General features: G+C 40.2%; 1 protein-coding gene across 1 annotated transcript in view; it reads right to left on the bottom strand.

The window, feature by feature from the left end:
* Positions 1-18,565, bottom strand: part of kcnh5a (potassium voltage-gated channel, subfamily H (eag-related), member 5a) — a 98,905-nt gene that overhangs the window by 63,479 nt on the left and 16,861 nt on the right. The window contains exon 7 of the mRNA XM_082961485.1: positions 4,040-4,469. Coding sequence (XP_082817611.1) covers positions 4,040-4,469 — 430 coding nt within the window. The remainder of the gene's footprint in view (positions 1-4,039; positions 4,470-18,565) is intronic.

The raw sequence follows: 18,565 nt of genomic DNA, 5'->3' as shown, positions 1-18,565 counted from the left end.
AAAAATTGTTGAAAATAGTTTAAGTAGTATTAGTATTTTTAAGAATTCATTCTAAAATTGTATTTGGTTTTACAAGTAGGCATTGAATACTGCAAATAGAAGTATTTGATTTGGCCAGTCTATTTGAAAATACTAAAATACAAAGAACAAGTATTTAAAATACAAATATTTAAATAATAATTTATCTGAACCTAGGTATGGGCAAAAGACATCACACAACATTGAATGTGTGTTGATGTGCAATTGAGCTGTTAACTAATGTGCATCCGAATAAAGAAAGTTGCACACTCCATATATAATCTACCAGTACTTTATCAGGTATTTACCAACATTTCGGCATCACTGTGCATCCAACATAAAACAAAAAATGTACTTGCTAAGATACAGTTGTGAATATTTTCTAACTTTACATATAAATGGTCTATAGGCCAGTATTGACCACATATTCTAAGTGACTGCATCATGTCTACCCCAAAACATGGGTCCTGGATTCAAACATGTAGGCTCAAGCAGAAATAATCTTTTAAAGTAAATTGCAAAGTACAGGTTTATGTCTCCATTCTTTATCTCTAAACCTTACGTGCACAGGACTAGTTTTTCTTTGTGTTTAGCTATTTGGTTCATTATGAACAGAGAACAGCGCAGATACAGACTACATTTTACCTCAACACAGATTTATTAGGAATTGCAAGAGTTAGCCAACCCTCTGAGTGGGTATGGTATCCCGTACTTCTTCTATAAGTTAGTAACAATGTTAGGTAATGAGGGAGTTTTTGCATAAAAGTTTTATAATTGAACAGAATGCGTTGTTTCTACCTAGTTGATGCCAATGAGGGCCACCTCCCTTCCATTTTTATATGAACAGAGGCTCCCAAGTGGCGCAGCGATCTAAGGCACTGCATCTCAGTGCAAGAAGCGTCACTACAGTCCCTAGTTTGAATCCAGGCTGTATCACATCCAGCCGTGATTGGGAGTCCCATAGGGCGGCGCACAATTGGCCCAGCGTCGTCTGGGGTAGGCCGTCATTCTTAATAAGAATTTGTTCTTAACTGACTTGTCTCGTTAAATAAACGTAGAATTATTTGTTTAATTTTTTAAAATAGAGTACAGTATATTCTGGGCTCTAGAGCTCCTCAGAATAGCACAGCGGTGCCTCACCCATGGGGGCTTTTGATCCTGGGTCTCACTGGGAACAGGTATCCCCTGTCTCACAAAAGATCAAGATGGTGATGAGTAAAAGAACTTTGCATACGTTTGCAGTCTAGTGAGCCCTGGATTATGCATTATGTAATCAAAACAAAATTATTCAATGAGCAAAGTAGATGCAGCACACTGATCTAATGTAATTTACAAACACACAAAACAGGGCCAAAATGAAAATAGAGAAATAAAACAAATGGATGTCAGCAGACAGGGGATACCTGGTCCCAGTGTGACCCAGAATAAATACCCTCTGTGGGTGAGACACCACTGTGCTACCTTGAGCAGCTCTAGGGCCCAGAATATGACTCGCTAAGTCAGCATACAGTACTCTATTGCCTCTGTTCAAATTAAAATGAAATACTCGCCAGTACCGAGGTGTTGTGCTGAGCCCCAGCCAATTGCCACTGGGCTATTCTGTTCAAAGTGGGTGCATCTGTGTGTGTGTGTGTGTGTGTGTGTGTGTGTGTGTGTGTGTGTGTGTGTGTGTGTGTGTGTGTGTGTGTGTGTGTGTGTTGTTTGTGTTGGAAGAGGCGAGTTGGGAAGATTGTTATGTAAGGTATGTGTTATTATTAATTAGATAGGACAGGTCTCCTGAGCTCCATCCTTGGCCCAGTGACGTTGGTGTTCGCCCACACTTATATAGACACACACACACACACACACATACATATCTCTGCCATCCCTGTCTCCTTTGAGAGAGATGGACTAAAGCGGGATCTAAATACAAACAACTTGGAACAAAAGCCCCAGAGCTTTTCCTCACACAAACAGATATGCAATTTATACCAATGTGATTAATGAACATAGTATGACAGCAGGTCGGGCAACGAACGCTTAATAGGATAAAAATGCATCTGACGTGCGGTCAGACGGATCCGAACTCTAAGGGTTCGATTAAATCGGTATAGCAGAACTTCAGCGTTATAGCACCGATATAACATCAACTCGCTCGAATGTCTGATTGATCAATGCTACTCATTTGACTCTTAAAACAGCAAACCATTAGCCATTAGATTAGTCATTTAGTATTACCTGCACAACCACACATTGCAGGAGAACAATGGAAAAGTCATTATTTTGGCCGGGATTCAATTCATAGCATGCTGGAAGGCCGACACTGAGATTTATATATATATTTTTTTTTACAAATCTTGTGTTGAAAAAAACCCTCCAGAAAAACAAGTGTGAGAGAACTTGCGCTTCTTACACATTTTAGTGCATTCCAGCATGATTTTTCTTTCCTTTCCTCCCCTAAAAGCATGAACGTCTTTACAAATCTAGCCCTACCATCCTAACCCAGCCAAACCATAAACACAACAACTTTGGCCTAATGCAACAACTCTGATCCTTCATTAATCTAATCCAAAGCCAGGCCATATTGTATCAGTCCCTCATGGCTTAATTTGCGCTGGGGTTTCAGGCATTCCCCAAAGCCTCTAGCCTTGATGATGCAACCCAAGCGCCTCTTGATCTAATAATTATTTTTGACTGCTCTGATTCAAATCAAAATATGTTCTCAAATATCCCCTCTGATAACTCCACTGCATGAAAGATTGTGTTAAACCTACTGCCAATCTCTTAATTTCATGAGTAAGCACAAAAGTGGTGATTGCTCCATAGCTGTATGGACTTACGGTACTCTCCACAGCTCTTTTGAGCTCCTACTGCCCTGAGGTTGTGGCTTCAAAGTTCCCTGTGCAGGGTATAATATCTTCATATAATCTCATCACGATCCTGACATGAAACATATTATAAGCCTTACAATAACCCCTTTCACACAGAGGGTTTTTACTGTTTTTGTATAGGGGGGTAAAAAACTGCAAAAACCCAGCACAAGACCTAGTCATGGAACCTGTATAAAACAGGTTATGAGTCTGTCTGCAAACAGCAGGTAAATAACAGGCTGTTTGAACAGGGGCCCTTCAGTATTATGGTCAATTAACAAAAAACTATAGAAGAAGCTAGGGGTAATACATGCTTATAACAGCAAGGAAAGTACTATAGTGGTTAGTTAGTGATTAGCATTAGCACGTGTGGAGCTCATGTGGTAGGCACATGAGGAGGCGTTTTGCAGAGATAAAGATACACAAACTAATAGTATAATATAGAAAACATGTGGATTTATATGGAGAAGCAAAGTTGAAAGCAGTCGTTGTTGTTTCTTGGCTGCGTGCATTGGCCTAGCTAACATAGGCATGCAGACCCAGACTCTCATGCAGACCCAGAACTATGCCTGCTTGAGTGACAGGGGGCAGGGCCTGATGTGAGTAGGAAGCAGCCGCAATAGGAGAAAGAGGGAGACTGGAGAGAGATGACAAACGCAGTAAACTGTAAAAGGCTTTACACGTAGCTGAGTGAGGTTTCAAAAACTCACAGCCTCTTATGATATGCATTTTTTAAATTTAACTAGGTAAGAACAAATTCTTATTTACAATGACGGCCTACCCCGGCCAAACCTGGACAACGCTGGGCCAATTGTGCGCCGGCCTATGGGACTCCCAATCACGGCAGGAGGTGATACAGCCTGGATTCGAACCAGGGACTGTAGTGACACCTCTTGTACTGAGATGCAGTGCCTTAGACCGCTGCACCACTCGGTGAATGGCATACGGCACATGTCAATATCACAATTTGAAATAAAAATTGATTAATTGTGCAGCCCTAGACTATGTTCCATACTCTATCCGGTAGTTGCACATGATCATTGGTAGTCTTTCTTGGCTTGAACTGTAGAATTTTAGTTGGCGAGGAGCCTTTCAACTTTGCGCTATTAGCTATTGTAAAAGAGAATAACCTACCTAGTTTCACAAAGTCATAGATAAATATGAATACTTACAGCCCACCATCATCATCGCCACAGAGAAGATCTTCTCGCCGTCTGTTGTGGGAGCGATGTTACCAAAGCCGATGGTGGTGAGACTGGTCATGGTGAAGTAGAGAGAGGAGATGTAGAGCGTGTCCTTGCTTGGGCCGCCCTCCCACTGGCCAGAGCCGCTGGCGTTGTAGCGGTAGGGTGAGCCAATGCTCGTGGCCAACTGGTAGAGCCAGCTGTCTGTCTTGATTGTGTTGGTGGCTTCGTCAATGACCTCGTAGTCCCCAATGCTGTACCAGATGCAGGCCAGCCAGTGGGCCACCAGGCCGAAGACGCACACCAGTAGAACTAAGACCGCCGCCCCGTACTCCAGGTAATGGTCAAGCTTCCGGGCCACGCGGCCCAAGCGGAGAAGTCGGACCACCTTCAGTGAGCTGAAGAGGCTGCTGAGGCCCTAGAGACAGAGAGAAAGGAGAACGATAGAGGAGATGGAGATAAATATAGAGAAAGATAGGGAGAGAGCAATTGCAATATGGTCCACTCATACATCAATTTAGACCTAGGTCTGCGAGCTTCGGGCGCAAGCTTTGAACCACTTGTTTTTGGGGGTCACGGGTCAAAAAAGTTTGAGAACCACTGCACTAGACAACACTGGACAACTAGAAATAATCCAACTTAAAAAAAAATGCATGCATGTATGCATGCTAATAGTCACTCTTTTTGTTCAATTATGTGGCACAATTTCATGAGGACAGGGAATTTGTCAGTGAAATCGTCATGCAACTGTGGGTGTATTTGTAATATTCTCCTATGGACTCAGTGCAATTAAAAAGCACTGAAGCAAACTGTAAAACAAATACTCAACTCTAATGAGAGCCTTGAATCAGCTGCTACTGAGGTTTACTCAGCTCCACAGCTCTAGAAGGGGCCATGATTACACAGCAAAAATCTGATCTAAATCAGTAAACAGGTTCAGTAAAAACACCTTATCTTTTTTTGTTAACAAAAATTCAAGAAATGTATGCCTTGTTTAATGCACCTGGTGTACTAACCTTTGTATGCACTGCTTTTAATCAGTAGGTTGTGCAGCCTGAGTATCACATCAGAGTTAGAAAGGAAATGTGACCTTAATTACAAATTCACCTCATCGTATGAATACCTAGAAAATCATTAATGGATGATTATAGGGAATAACTTTCAGATAGCAGGCCAGTATAGGAGTTTTCAGAACCCAATGTACAGTACAGCTTAATCCCACCGGATCCATAACCATAGAATTCTCACCCTCTCAAAAGGCAAGGCAACCAGGAAGTCTCAAGACTTGTGAGGCAAGTTATGATAGTATTTTACACTACAATCTCACATGGAAAAATTCCAGCTAGATGGATGGACAGCCCAAAGCTTCAGAGAATCCTGCCTCACTCTGCCGGCCTATGGCTCTTTTATGTAATGACTTTCATGTATTTGGATGGAAATATATGAGTTTATATGGGGACTGTATGGATGAATTCCTCCAACTCCTGTACTTCTGCTCTCTCTTCATGACAGGTAGCATTAAAAAACTAACATGTTTGCCCCTGTCGCTTGTACATTAGAGTTCCCATTGTCCTAACAACTTCAACGCCTCCATGCTCAACTATCCTCTTTATGCCTTATTTGTAATTAATGTAGCCTCTAAGCTCAATGGGCTACTTAAATTATATTTAGTGCCATGTCAAATGTATTCCATTACCCATGAAGAATTATCCATTAATAATTACATTCAGTAATAACTCAGTCACTACACCCTCCACCAATGTGTACCACCACAGACATCATGTTGACTATTGCTGTAGATGGATAGGTTATTCATGTGCTAGTCATTATCATTGTTTCAGGTAAATCGCTTTAGGGTAAAGAGCTATACAGTAGTAGCCCACTGTACCAGACAGTGACAATGACAGAAGACAATACGATACACACACACACACTCCCATACAGCATCACAGTACCAATTCCTTTCTTACAGGAGGGAAATGCTGACTCTGCTAGGCATAGACCAGCATCTTTTAAAGCTACAGTCTGCGATTCGGAAACCAATGAAATGGCTACCCCACCACTCTTTTTGGTATACAGCACAGGAAAGGGGCTAAGGAAATGTAACACCTCTCAGACTCTAAAAGGACTGACAGTCCATGATATCCACATTATAGTTTGAACCATGTTCAAGCTATACTGTACATTTGTCACGCCCTGACCTTAGAGAGATGTTTTATTTTCCTCTAGTTTGGTTAGGTCAGGGTGTGACATGGGGTGGGTATTGTATGTTTTCTATTTCTTTGTGTTTTGGCCAGTATGGTTCCTAATCAGAGGCAGCTCTCTATCGTTGTCTCTGATTGGGAATCATACTTAGGCAGCCTTTTCCCCACCTGTGTTTGTGGGTAATTATTATTTCTGTGAGTGTTTTGTGTTCACCACAGTTGCGTCACGGTTCTTTCTGTTTACCTGTTTATTGTTTTGTTCGGTTTTCTCCAATAAAGAATGTGGAATTACCGGCACACTACGCCTTGGCTGATATGACTGGGGTTTGAAGATAGCGAATGTGACAACATTGTTGGTTCTGATGGGGTAAGGCAGTTGTACTAAGCTCAAGTTATATTCATCAAGAATCAATGACTATATATCATTCATTTAAAAGTCAAAACATTTTGTGCCAATCCCAGACTGTAGCTGTAGCATAATAATACTTTCAAAAATAAGGTTCTCTACATTTTTGCTGCTCAAAAAACTAAGCGAAGAAAATGCTGCAATATAGCATTAGCTATGAGTGGCAACCAAGGCTGGGGTCAATTCCATTTAAATTCAGTCAATCTAGGAAGTAAACTGAAATCCCTATTACAATCATCCTCAAGCAATTAGGAACATTGGAATTTCAGTTGACTTCCTGAATTGACTGACTTGAAAAGGAACTGACCCCAAACCTGATGGAGGAGTTGAGACAAAGGCTGTGACTGAATTCTATATAGCATAGCTGCTTACTAGAAGTATAGCTTATGTGTGTACTAACCATAATACATACTATTTAGAAAATTCTGGTGACGATGTGAACAGTATGTAGTAAGTGACAAATATCAACATACTATGGCTCATTAATACTGAGGAAGTGATGTCTGTTGTGCAATGAATCGTGTTCCCTGCTATTATTATATATATATATATATATTTTTTTTACAGCCCCTCACTTATGTGATCATCAGCTGTTGTCAGACACATGGGTCTGAAAAGAGGACTCTCTTCCTTGAATGTGCAGTAAATTCATACTAGATGAAAATCCCAAAAGTATGACATCCCAGCACTTAAAGCATACTCCATTTTTAGAACTTTTCACTAGAAAACCCTCTATTCTCGCATACTCAAAAAGCCTACTAAACAGGACATACTATACATGCAAGTACGAGAATCCGGTCACAGCCTAAGTGAAGGCACATAGACAGGCATGTCAAAGCCACAGAGGGGAAGGGAAAATCTGCTTACTGGGAGAACTGAGTCTTCTGCCCTTGTGGCGTTCCTCTGCGAACTGGATGACTCGCGCAGGTGCCCCATTGCCGAAGAGTCTGAGATGGGATCCTTCACAGAAACATACAGACAAAATATTTATTATCACTCGTACACACTTGCCATTGGTATTCATATACAAATGAATTCAATAAAAACAGGGGAGAGGGATAGGGGATAGCACCTAAATGAACAGAAAATCACGAGTTAATATAACAACTTACATTAGTAGGACACTACAGAAGTTCACCAATTGAGGAAAGACTAGGTAGGCTCATTTGATCATGGGAGGATAGCTTTCTATACATTATCTATCTACTATTGTATATTATCTATTTACCTTAATATATATTTAAATCTATTGAAATGTTATATTGTTCAACCCCCACACAACTGTTTAAATTCACTTGAAATGTGGTGACGTCTGCTGGAAAATGTATCTTTCATTAGGCATGAATACCAGTCACTAAACACCAATATTGCCATTTCTCCAATAAGGGAATGATTAAGCTTATTGCATCATTAAGAAGCCATTTGTATTGGTGAATAATATGTTGAGGCAAGGGGATATGCCTCTCTTTAGTGAAGTCAAGCATCTAAGTCAAGCAGGACCCTGCAATGAATGAATCAATACTGTTAATAGTTCCAATCTACACACGGTATAACTTTCATTTTACTCCAATTGTAACTCATAAAGAGTAAAAGCAACAGAGCACTCCCTCTCAGACATCTATAATTCACTCTTGAGTGGGTTATCTCTCTTATACAACACTCAATAATGTATCAACTATGAGTTTAACGCTTGTTCCAGACCAGGTCTGGAATCAGTGAGTTGTTTCTATAATGCAGCCAACAGAGTAGGGAAGCAGTGATTTCAGAGCTTGTGTTTTGAAATAAATAGAGGGCCAGGTTTTCAATGTCTGAAAGTGGGTTTTGACAATAGTGACACCTTTTATGCTTTTTACATCAATAGGTGACATCTTCTGTCCACAGAACAGCCTTCCCAGTGCACAAAGTTGACCTAAGTAACCCATAACATTTCATATTGATTGGTTGGAACTTAATTCAAAATGGTTTTGTAATGGTTGTGATTGTATGGTATACAACACATTTTAACACTGTATACTATAAATCTGCATTCAAATTCATCGCCCCCCTCAGTCACCATGAAAACAAACGCTTAATAGGTACATGCTGCTGCAATACAGTATTTTTGCACATTGCGATGATAGCTGTTTGTAAATCATCAAACTAAAATAGAGTAAAACAGAAGTAACTCATTCACCATCTTGGCAGAGATCTACCACTATTTACGGTGCTTACATTTTCATTAATGTATATAACCCATGTTATTAAAGGGGCAATCTGCTTTTAAAGCTAGAATCCTTAGTTCAAAACGTTGTTACAGTCTTTGGTTCTTCCATTTACCGTAATTTCCGGACTATTAAGCGCACCTGAATATAAGCCGCACCCACTGAATTACATTTTTATTTTGAACATAAATAAGCCGCACGTCTATAAGCCGCAGGTGCCTACCGGTACATTGAAACAAATTAACTTTACACAGGCTTTAACGAACACGGCTTGAAACAAAAATAAATAGGTTTTAACGAAACACGGCTTGTAACAAAAATAAATAGGCTTTAACGAAACACGGCTTGTAACAAAAAAATAAAAAATTAGCAGTAAGCTTTAGTTGTCTTTTTGCACTGAGTCAATTCCTCACGCTGCTGTTTCCAACGTCTTATCGACTCATTAAGACCAAGCTCCCGTGCAGCAGCTCTATTTCCTTTTCCAACAGCCAGATCAATCGCCTTCAACTTGAAAGCTGCATCATATGCATTTCTCCATGTCTTTGCCATGATGAGGGTGACAAAATGACTACCGTAATCAGAATGATGGGAAGTTTGAGAGCGCTCGATTTAATCTAAACAGTAAACAAAAAAGTTGTTTGACCTTAACCCGTTCGGCAATTTCATTGGTCTAATGAAAGCTTCATGCCGCCAAAAAACTGAGCATGTCACAGAATGTTTTTTTGGATAATTTCTTTTTTTAAGCGGGAAAAATCCATATATTAGCCGCGTCATTGTTTAAGCCGCGAGGTTCAAAGCCTGGGAAAAAAGTTGCAGCTTATAGTCCGGAATTTATGGTATATTTCGAGGTTTGGACGTTAGCACGTTGGGCGCACCCATTGGTGTCACCTCATTAGGCAGTATGTTTTACACCTGTGCTGGCTTGTCATCTCGTTAGTCAGAAGGTGTTCACCTGTGCTGGCACAGGTGATATTTAAGAGCGGCTGGCCCAGTGCTCCAGTTGGCTTGAGAGATGTGGAAGGTTACCACCTTCAGTTGGCTCTCCCTATTTCGATTTCTAAAGAAACAATCCTTTATCTGATCTTCCCTGTTTTTGTTTTGCTGCACTTTTTGGTCTGCTGTCTAAGTTTGGTGTAGGTTTATATTTTTTGTCTCTTCTTGGGCAAATTTAGTGGATGCTCATGGTGGGTGTCTTAGGTCCCAGCTATTGTTGGTAGTCAACTTTCAATGGACACCCCAGGATTGTCTTAAAACCCCACCTGTTTCATTTTGGTTGTTGAGAGTGACTCTTTGTTAGTTCCCCCTTCTGTTTTAGCAACAATTTTTGGTTTTCTTGCTGGAGAATGTAACAGCGTTAACCCCGTCTCTGTTTTGGTAAAAAGCTGCAGGATGGGCCTGGAGAAATGTAACCACTCTCACATTCATATACAGAGCTATGGATGTGGTGTCTATCGTCGTGATGTGTTTTGTCCTATATTTTTATTTTTAATCCCAGCCCCCATCCCCACAGGAGGCCTTTCACCTTTTGATCGGCTGTCATTGTAAATAAGAATTTGTTCTTAACTGACTTGCCAAGTTTAATAAAGGTTAAATAAAATAAAAATGCAAGGACTGACCATCCATGATATCAAAATTAATGTAATCATGTTATGAGGCTACAGTGTTTGTTTACATTTACATTGCTTACAAAGAGTAAAACAAGCTTATGTTTTGGGATCTGATGGGGTATGACAGTTGAACTAAGCTCATGAAGCATTTAAGTTATATTCTTCAAGAATCAATGGGTCTATATCATTCATTTATAAGTCCAAAAAGGGATGTAGCAACTACGTGCTCTAGTTTAAGTGTTTGATATACTGTGCACCCATTGTTTCTTAATGTGCCTCATGAGCTTAGTTAAACTGCCGTACTGCATCAGAACCCAAAATATAAGCATGTTTTACACCATCGTTTGTACATTTCTTTTAATTCTAAACAAACACTGCATAGCCTCAAAATGTGGTTCATTTTATCTGATGGATGGTCATTATTTGCAGCCATAGCTCGGTCTATGAATTTGAGAGTGGTTACATTTCTCCAGCCCCATCCCTTAGCTCTTTACCAAAACGGAGGCAGGGTGGTCGTGTTATTGTTTGAACTGCAAATTGCCTCAAACACTTGAAATATTACAGTTGACCTCAAATGACTGTGTGTGTGGACTGTGTGAGATTGCCCTATGGGATGAACACAAATGTGTGTGTGGGATGGAGAGCTCTCAGCACTCAGGACCTGAGGCCTACACTGCTTTGAATTTCCAAACAAACACAAACTAACCCCATTCACATGCACACTGTTACGTGCACACAGAATAGGCAGGAGACTAATAAAAATATGAACAGCACCAAAATGCTTTTAAAACAATTAATGCACTGATTTTAACATTCACCAAAATGTGTTGTCTGGGAGTGGCATCTCAACAAAATTGTATAAGCTAGTGTCAGCCAAAGGATGATACATTTAAGGTCAACTACTATTGTATCTGTGAGGGTGACAATAATTGAGGAGTGACATTCTTACAGCTGGTGTGTGCTCCTGGACTGCTGTGGTCTTTTGTATGAGATCCCACTCAGTGGAAACACACACCTTGCAGGGCTCTGGGTGGACAAAGCTTTGAGAAAGAATAACGAGAGGCAATATTGATTTCCCATGAGTCTCTCTCCATTCCGGAGTCCAGTTTCTGTAATGTAAACTATGAATACTCCAATATTCTCTCTCCTTTACACCTCTGGTGTTCTTACCCTTTCCCTCTTGTTCTGTATTTCCACACACCTCTTCTTTCCAATCATTCTTTACTCACCCCTGCTCTCAGCTTCCGAATTATCTCCATCCACATTTGTCTCCATCTCTGTCCTTCTGACTCTCGCTCCCTTACTGTCTCTCTCTATGTTTCTCTTCCCAGAGCCTATATTGCACTCACACTGATATAAAGGTCTAGCAGCTTCTGCAATGTCCTAAGGGGTGTGTATGAAGGGTTTCCATGCCCCCAAGGCCTAAGTAGCACATTTCAGTGCCCGTCCAATTTAAAGCAAGCCCATCCATATTTTTATCCACACAAATTATATTGAATAACTTGAAAGGTAAAACGAGTATAAAATGTATTGCAAAACAAAACTTTAAGAAAATTGTGTTTTTCCATATACAGTGGCAAGAAAAAGTATGTGATCTCTTTGGAAATACCTGAATTTCTGCATAAATTGATCATAAAATTTGATCTGATCTTCATCTAGGTCACAACAATAGACTAACACAGTCTACTTAAACTAATAACACAAAAACAATAATACATTTTCATGTCTTTATTGAACACACCGTGTAAACATTCACAGTGCAGGGTGGGGAAAGTATGTGAACCCTTGGATTTAATAACTGGTTGACCCTCATTGCTGCCAAAGAACGTCAACCAAATGTTTTCTGTAGTTGCGGATCAGACCTGCACAACGGTCAGGAGGAATTTTGGACCATTCCTCTTTACAAAACTGTTTCAGTTCAGCAATATTCTTGGGATGTCTGGTGTGAACTGCTGTCTTGAGGTCAAGCCACAGCATCTCAATCGGGTTGAGGTCAGTACTCTGTCTAGGCCACTCCAGAAGGGGTATTTTCTTCTGTTGTTGATCTACTTCTGTGTTTTGGGTCGTTGTCCTGTTGCATCACCCAACTTCTATTGAGCTTCAATTGGCGGACAGATAGCCTAACATTCTCCTGGGAATTCATTTTTCCGTTGATGAGAGCAAGCTGTCCAGGCCCTGAGGCAGCAAAGCAGCCCAAAACCATGATGCTCCCTCCACCATACTTTACAGTTGGGATGAGGTTTTGATGTTGGTGTGCTGTGCCTTTTTTTGTGTGTTCCTTACAAACAACTCAAGTGTAGTTTCATCTGTCCACAGAATATTTTGCCAATAGCGCTGTGGAACATCAAGGTGCACTTTTGCAAACTTCAGACTTGCAGATTGTTTTTTTTGGACAGCAGTGGCTTCTTCCGTGGTGTCCTCCCATGAACACCATTCTTGTTTAGTGTTTTACTAGTAGACTCATCAACAGAGATGTTAGCATGTTCCAGAGATTTCTGTAAGTCTTTAGCTGACACGCTAGGATTCTTCTTAACCTCATTGAGCATTCTGCGCTGTGCTCTTGCAGTGATCTTTGCAGGATGGCCACTCCTAGGAGTTGCAACAGTGCTCAACTTTCTCCATTTATAGACAATTTGTCTTACCTTGGACTGATGAACATCAAGGCTTTAAGCGATTCTTTTGTAACCCTTTCCAGCTTTATGCAAGTCAACAATTCGTAATCTTAGGTCTTCTGAGATCTCTTTTGTTCGAGGCATGGTTCATATCAGACAATGCTTCTTGTGAATAGCAAACGCAAATGTTGTGAGTGTTTTTATTGGGCAAGGCAGCTCTAACCAACATCAATCTCGCCTCATTGATTGGACTCCGGGTTAGCTGACTCCTGACTCCAATTAGCTTTTGGAGAAGTCATTAGTCCAGGGGTTAACGTACTTTTTCCAACCTACACTGTGAATGTTTAAATTATGTATTCAATATAGACAAGAAAAATACAATATTTTGTGTTATTAGTTTAAGCACACTGCTTTTGAAGATGGCAGCCGGAAAGTTTGGCGTGTTGGCAGCGTTTTTTATCCACGCTTTTATATTAACGTTTATAGATACTGGCCCCTTTTATGCATCAAGTCAATGTCCTTTTGACAAAGTATGCGGTTTTAATCAGAAGATCAGGTTCGAAGACCAGATTGGCACTAAGCATTTTGGCCACTTTGGCCTCCAAAAGGGTGATTATGGTCGGGGGAAAACGCCAAATAGATGGTGGAAACCTAATAATTACCCTATGCCTGTTGCTGTTTGGAGATGAACATCAGTGCCCTGGCCCGTTTTTTAGCGATAAATCCATTCGCTATAATAGAGAGGGTCAGAAGGGAGAGCGCAACGACCATCTCTTTCAAATGCGAGCGCGAATCCTGGATGGAGCTTCATTGCGGCGATTGGACTGCACAGAGTCAACACTCATCTCAAGTGAACAATTTCAGCTGACAGTTCCAATAGAGGAGGAGAACTTAACTCTAGAAAATGTAATCTCAACGTTAGAAGTCTTCTTCCTAAGAGTGAGGAAATTTGCCTACTTTCTAGTAACTGTAAGGTGGGAGAGCTTTGCTTTACCGAAACATGGTTGGATGGTTCGATAAAAACGCTGAGATTGAAGTTGAAAATTATGTAGTAATTAGAAGAGACCGCAATCACAAAGGCGGGGGAGTTTGTATTTATGTAAAATCAGATATTGGGTTCAACTATAGATCAGATTTAAACCATGATGAGATTGAAGCTGTGTGGTGGGACATTTTATTACTGAAATGTAAACCTATTATAGTTGGAACCTATTATAGACCACCAGACCAGTACAAGTTTGATGAATTGTTGGAGAAGACTTGTACAGACTTTGATAAATCAGAGGTTATTGTTACTGGTGATTTTAATACAGATATGCTCAAAAAGGCCATGCTACTTTTAAAGCTCTTAATCATTTTTGTAATCTATTTATACCAGCTGATTACTGAGCCCAACAGGGTCTGTCCTTCTACCCAAACCATCATTGACCTTGTGTTGGTGTCGGATAGATCAAGGATATCAAACAGTGGGGTTGTAAACTATGGGCTCAGTGATCATTCCATCATTTTCTGTAGTAGGAAGGTTCGGAAAAAAGTTTTTAATTATCATAACTTAATAAAAATTAGGGCTATGAAGAATTATAGTGCAGATATTTTTGTTATTTGTCTGAGCAAATTAGACTGGTCTGCTGTATTGAAATGCAAAGAGGTGGAGAAATCCTGGGGCAATTTTAAATAATTGTTTTTACATGCTGCAGATAAGCAGGCTCCAGTAAAACAGGTTAGAATTAAGCAAATAACAGAACCATGGATAAATTATAACATTTTAAAGGCAATTAAGCGTAGAAATTAACGCTTTCTGGAGTTTAGGAAATCCAGGGCAGATTATATATTTATAGACTATAAGAAATTAAGAAATGAGGTCAACAGGATGATACAGAAGGCCAAGAAAGAATATTTTAATGCCAAAATAGTTGAAAATGGGAACAATCTGAGTAAATTATGGAAGTGTCTGAAGCTGTTAGGTTACAGTAACAGATTAAAGACCAAAGCCCTCAATCTTAGGTTGGACACAGCTCAGACAAGACCATGGTTGCAGACAGTCTGAATAGCTATTTTACAACTAAAGCTAATACATTAGTTAGCAAGTTACCTTGTCAATCAGGTTGCTATGGGGAGAGTCATGTCCAGCAGTTTTACTCACAGCAGGGGATTCAAGTAACGGATTTTTCATTTGAAAAGGTGTCTGAGTCAACTGTGCTAGAGAGGCTGAAAGAACTTGACCATTCCAAAGCAACTGGCCTTGACAACATTCCTGACAGATTTCTAAAGGATGCTGCGGTAATTATCACCCCCTGTTTAACTCACATTGTGAATCTGTCTATTGAACTAGGGTGTTATCCCAGTGAACTAAAACTTGCAAGGGTCATTCCTTTATATAAAAAGGGAATAAGTTAGATCATGGAAACAATCGTCCTGTCTCAACCCTGTGTGATTTATCGAAGGTCATGGAAAATATTATGTTAAAGTAGATTGACAATTATATTTCCTTACATAACCTATTCTATGAGCTCCAATCTGGCTTCAGGAAATCCCATTCCACTGACACCCGTCTACTATATCTGACTGATCACATAAGGAAGGAAGTAGATGGAGGGAGATTTTTAGGTATGGTTATGTTAGATCGCCAAAAGGCGTTCGATACAGTGGATCATGACATTCTGTTAATCAAACTAAGAGCCATGGGCTTTAACAACTTAGCAGTAAAATGGTTCAGCTCTTACCTTCAAGGAAGAAAACAGATGGTGGATGTGGATGGGACCCTGTCTAAACCCAAAAGCTTGAACTGTGGGGTACCCCAAGGGAATGTGCTGGGTCCACTTTTATTTCTAATTGTATATAAATGATCTGAAATCTGCCTGTACATGTGACCTTTTAGTATATGCGGATGATTCTGCACCGTTGGTTTCTCACAAAGACAAAAATGTGGTTGAGAAAGCCCTCAGTGTTGAACTTCTGAATGTCAGTAAATGGCTATATGACAATAAGCTGTCACTTCACCTTGGAAAAACAGAGTCCATCTTGTTCGGGTCCAAAGTGAAACTGAGGAAATTCCCAGATTTGAAGGTGGTAGTAGATGACATAGTAGTCGCAGCAAAAGAATATGTTGAGTATCTTGGATGTGTGCTAGATAACCATCTGACAGGGGAGAGCATGGCACAAAATGTTATCGCCAAAGTGAACCATAAAATTAGGTTCCTGGCTAGAACCTCCAAATATATTGATAAGAATGCAATGGGGACATTGGTAGGGGCTCTAGTTCAGTGCCACTTTGATTATGTATGCTCTTCCTGGTACAATAGTGCCCCCCAGATATTAAAAAATAAATTGCAGACATCTCAGAACAAATTAGTCAGGATTATTCTTAAACTTCCAGCACTTACGCATCTTGACTATTCCCACCTTGAAAGGCTTAGATGGCTTAAAGTGGAGGAGAGAGTCACTCAGATAAAATTGTGTCTTGTACATCAGATTGTCCACAGTAAGGTCCCCAGACACTTGTGTAACTACTTTAACTTAGTAAGGGATAACCATAACTATTCAACTAGAAGGAGTCAAACAGACATTTTTCCTTTTAGATTTAAAAGTGGTATGGGGAAAGAAACATTTTTATACTCAGCTGCCATTCTTTGGAATAATCTTCCAAAGAATTTGAAACGTATAACCTCTATAGGTAGTTTAAAGTTCTCACTGAAAAAATTGCTAAATAGTAGCATGTCTCAAAAGTGAGTGGTAAGATTAAAGTAGGTGGCAGAGAGAGAAATGCCTGGGATAGCATATGGTCTGCCTTTTTGGTGCCTGTTGTTTATTATATTGTGTGTGTGTGTGTGTGTGTGTGTGTGTGTGTGTGTGTGTGTGTGTGTGTGTGTGTGTGTGTGTGTGTGTGTGTGTGTGTGTGTGTGTACATATATATATGTACACTACTGTTCAAAGATTTGGGGTTACTTAGAAATGTCCTTGTTTTTGAAAGAAAAGCACATTTTCTGTCCATTAAAATAACATCAAATTGATCAGAAATACAGTGTAGACATTGGTAATAGTGTAAATGACTATTGTAGCTGGACACATCAGATTTTTTATGGAATATCTACAGAGGCCCATTATCAGCAACCATCACTCCTGTGTTCCAATGGCACGTTGTGTTAGCTAATCCAAGTTTATCATTTTAAAAAGGCTAACTGATCATTAGAAAACCCTTTTTCAATTATGTTAGCATGGCTGAAAACTGTTTTACTGATTAAAGAAGCAATACAACTGGCCTTATTTAGACTAGTTGAGTATCTGGCGCATCAGCATTTGTGGGTTCGATTACAGGCTCAAAATGGCCAGAAACAAAGAACTTTCTTCTGAAACTCGTTAGCCTTCATTTCTCAGAAAATAATAGACTATTTCATGCAAGAAATTGCCAAGAAACTGAAGATCTTATACAATGCTGTGTACTACTCACAGAACAGAACAGTGCAAACTGGCTCTAACCAGAATAGAAAGAAGAGGAGCCATACAGGCATCTGACCGGTACAGTTGAAACCAGGATTCATCCGTGAAGAGCACACTTCTCCAGCGTGTTAGTAGCCATCGAAGGTGAGCATTTGCTCACTAAAGTCGGTTATGATGCTGAACTGCAGTCAGGTCAAGACCCTGGTGAGGATGACAAGCACGCAGATGAGCTTCCCTGAGATGGTTTCAGACAGTTTGCACAACCAAAGGATTTCTGTGCAAACCCACAGTTTCATCAGCTGTCCGGGTGGATGATCTCAGACGATCCCGCAGGTGAAGAAGACGGATGTGGAGGGCCTGGGCTGGTATGGTTACACGTGGTCTGCGGTTCTGAGGCTGCCAAATTCTCTAAAACGATGTTGGAGGCAGCTTATAGTAGAAAAATTACCATTCAGTTCTCTGGCAACTGCTCTGGTGGACATTCCTGCAGTCAGCATGTCAATTGCAAGCTCCCTCAAAACTTGAGACATATGTGGCATTGTGTTGTATGACAAAACTGCACATTTTAGAGTGGCCTTTTATTATCCCCAGCACAAGGTGCACCTGTGTAATGATCATGCTGTTTAATCAGCTTCTTGATATGCCACACCTGTTAGGTGGATGGATTATCTTGGCAAAGGAGAAATGCTCACTAACAGGGATGTAAACAAATTCGTGCACAAAATTTGAGGGAAATAAGCTTTGTGCGTATGGAACATTTCTGGGATCTGTTATTTCAGCTCATGAAACATGTGACACACACTTTACATGTTGTGTTTATATTTTTGTTCAGTGTAAATAGTATATCCCACACATGTATTGTATTGTAATATATGTTTTCCCATATAAGCATGAAGGAAAGGTATGTGGGCAGCTTTGGAAGAGAAGAGAGACTGCATTTATTGTTAGGCTAATAACCTCTATCCATCTTCTCCCATCCATACAGGAATTAAAAGGGCAATACTGACAGAGACAAGAGCTTGCCGTCCATGTTGATTCCTACATGCC

The sequence above is a fragment of the Salmo salar genome, chromosome 15, assembly GCF_965601325.2.
Source record: "Salmo salar chromosome 15, fSalSal1, whole genome shotgun sequence".
Lineage (NCBI taxonomy): Eukaryota > Metazoa > Chordata > Actinopteri > Salmoniformes > Salmonidae > Salmo > Salmo salar.
The sequence above is the reverse complement of the archived record's forward strand: the minus strand, read 5'-3'. Positions and strand labels throughout refer to the sequence as shown.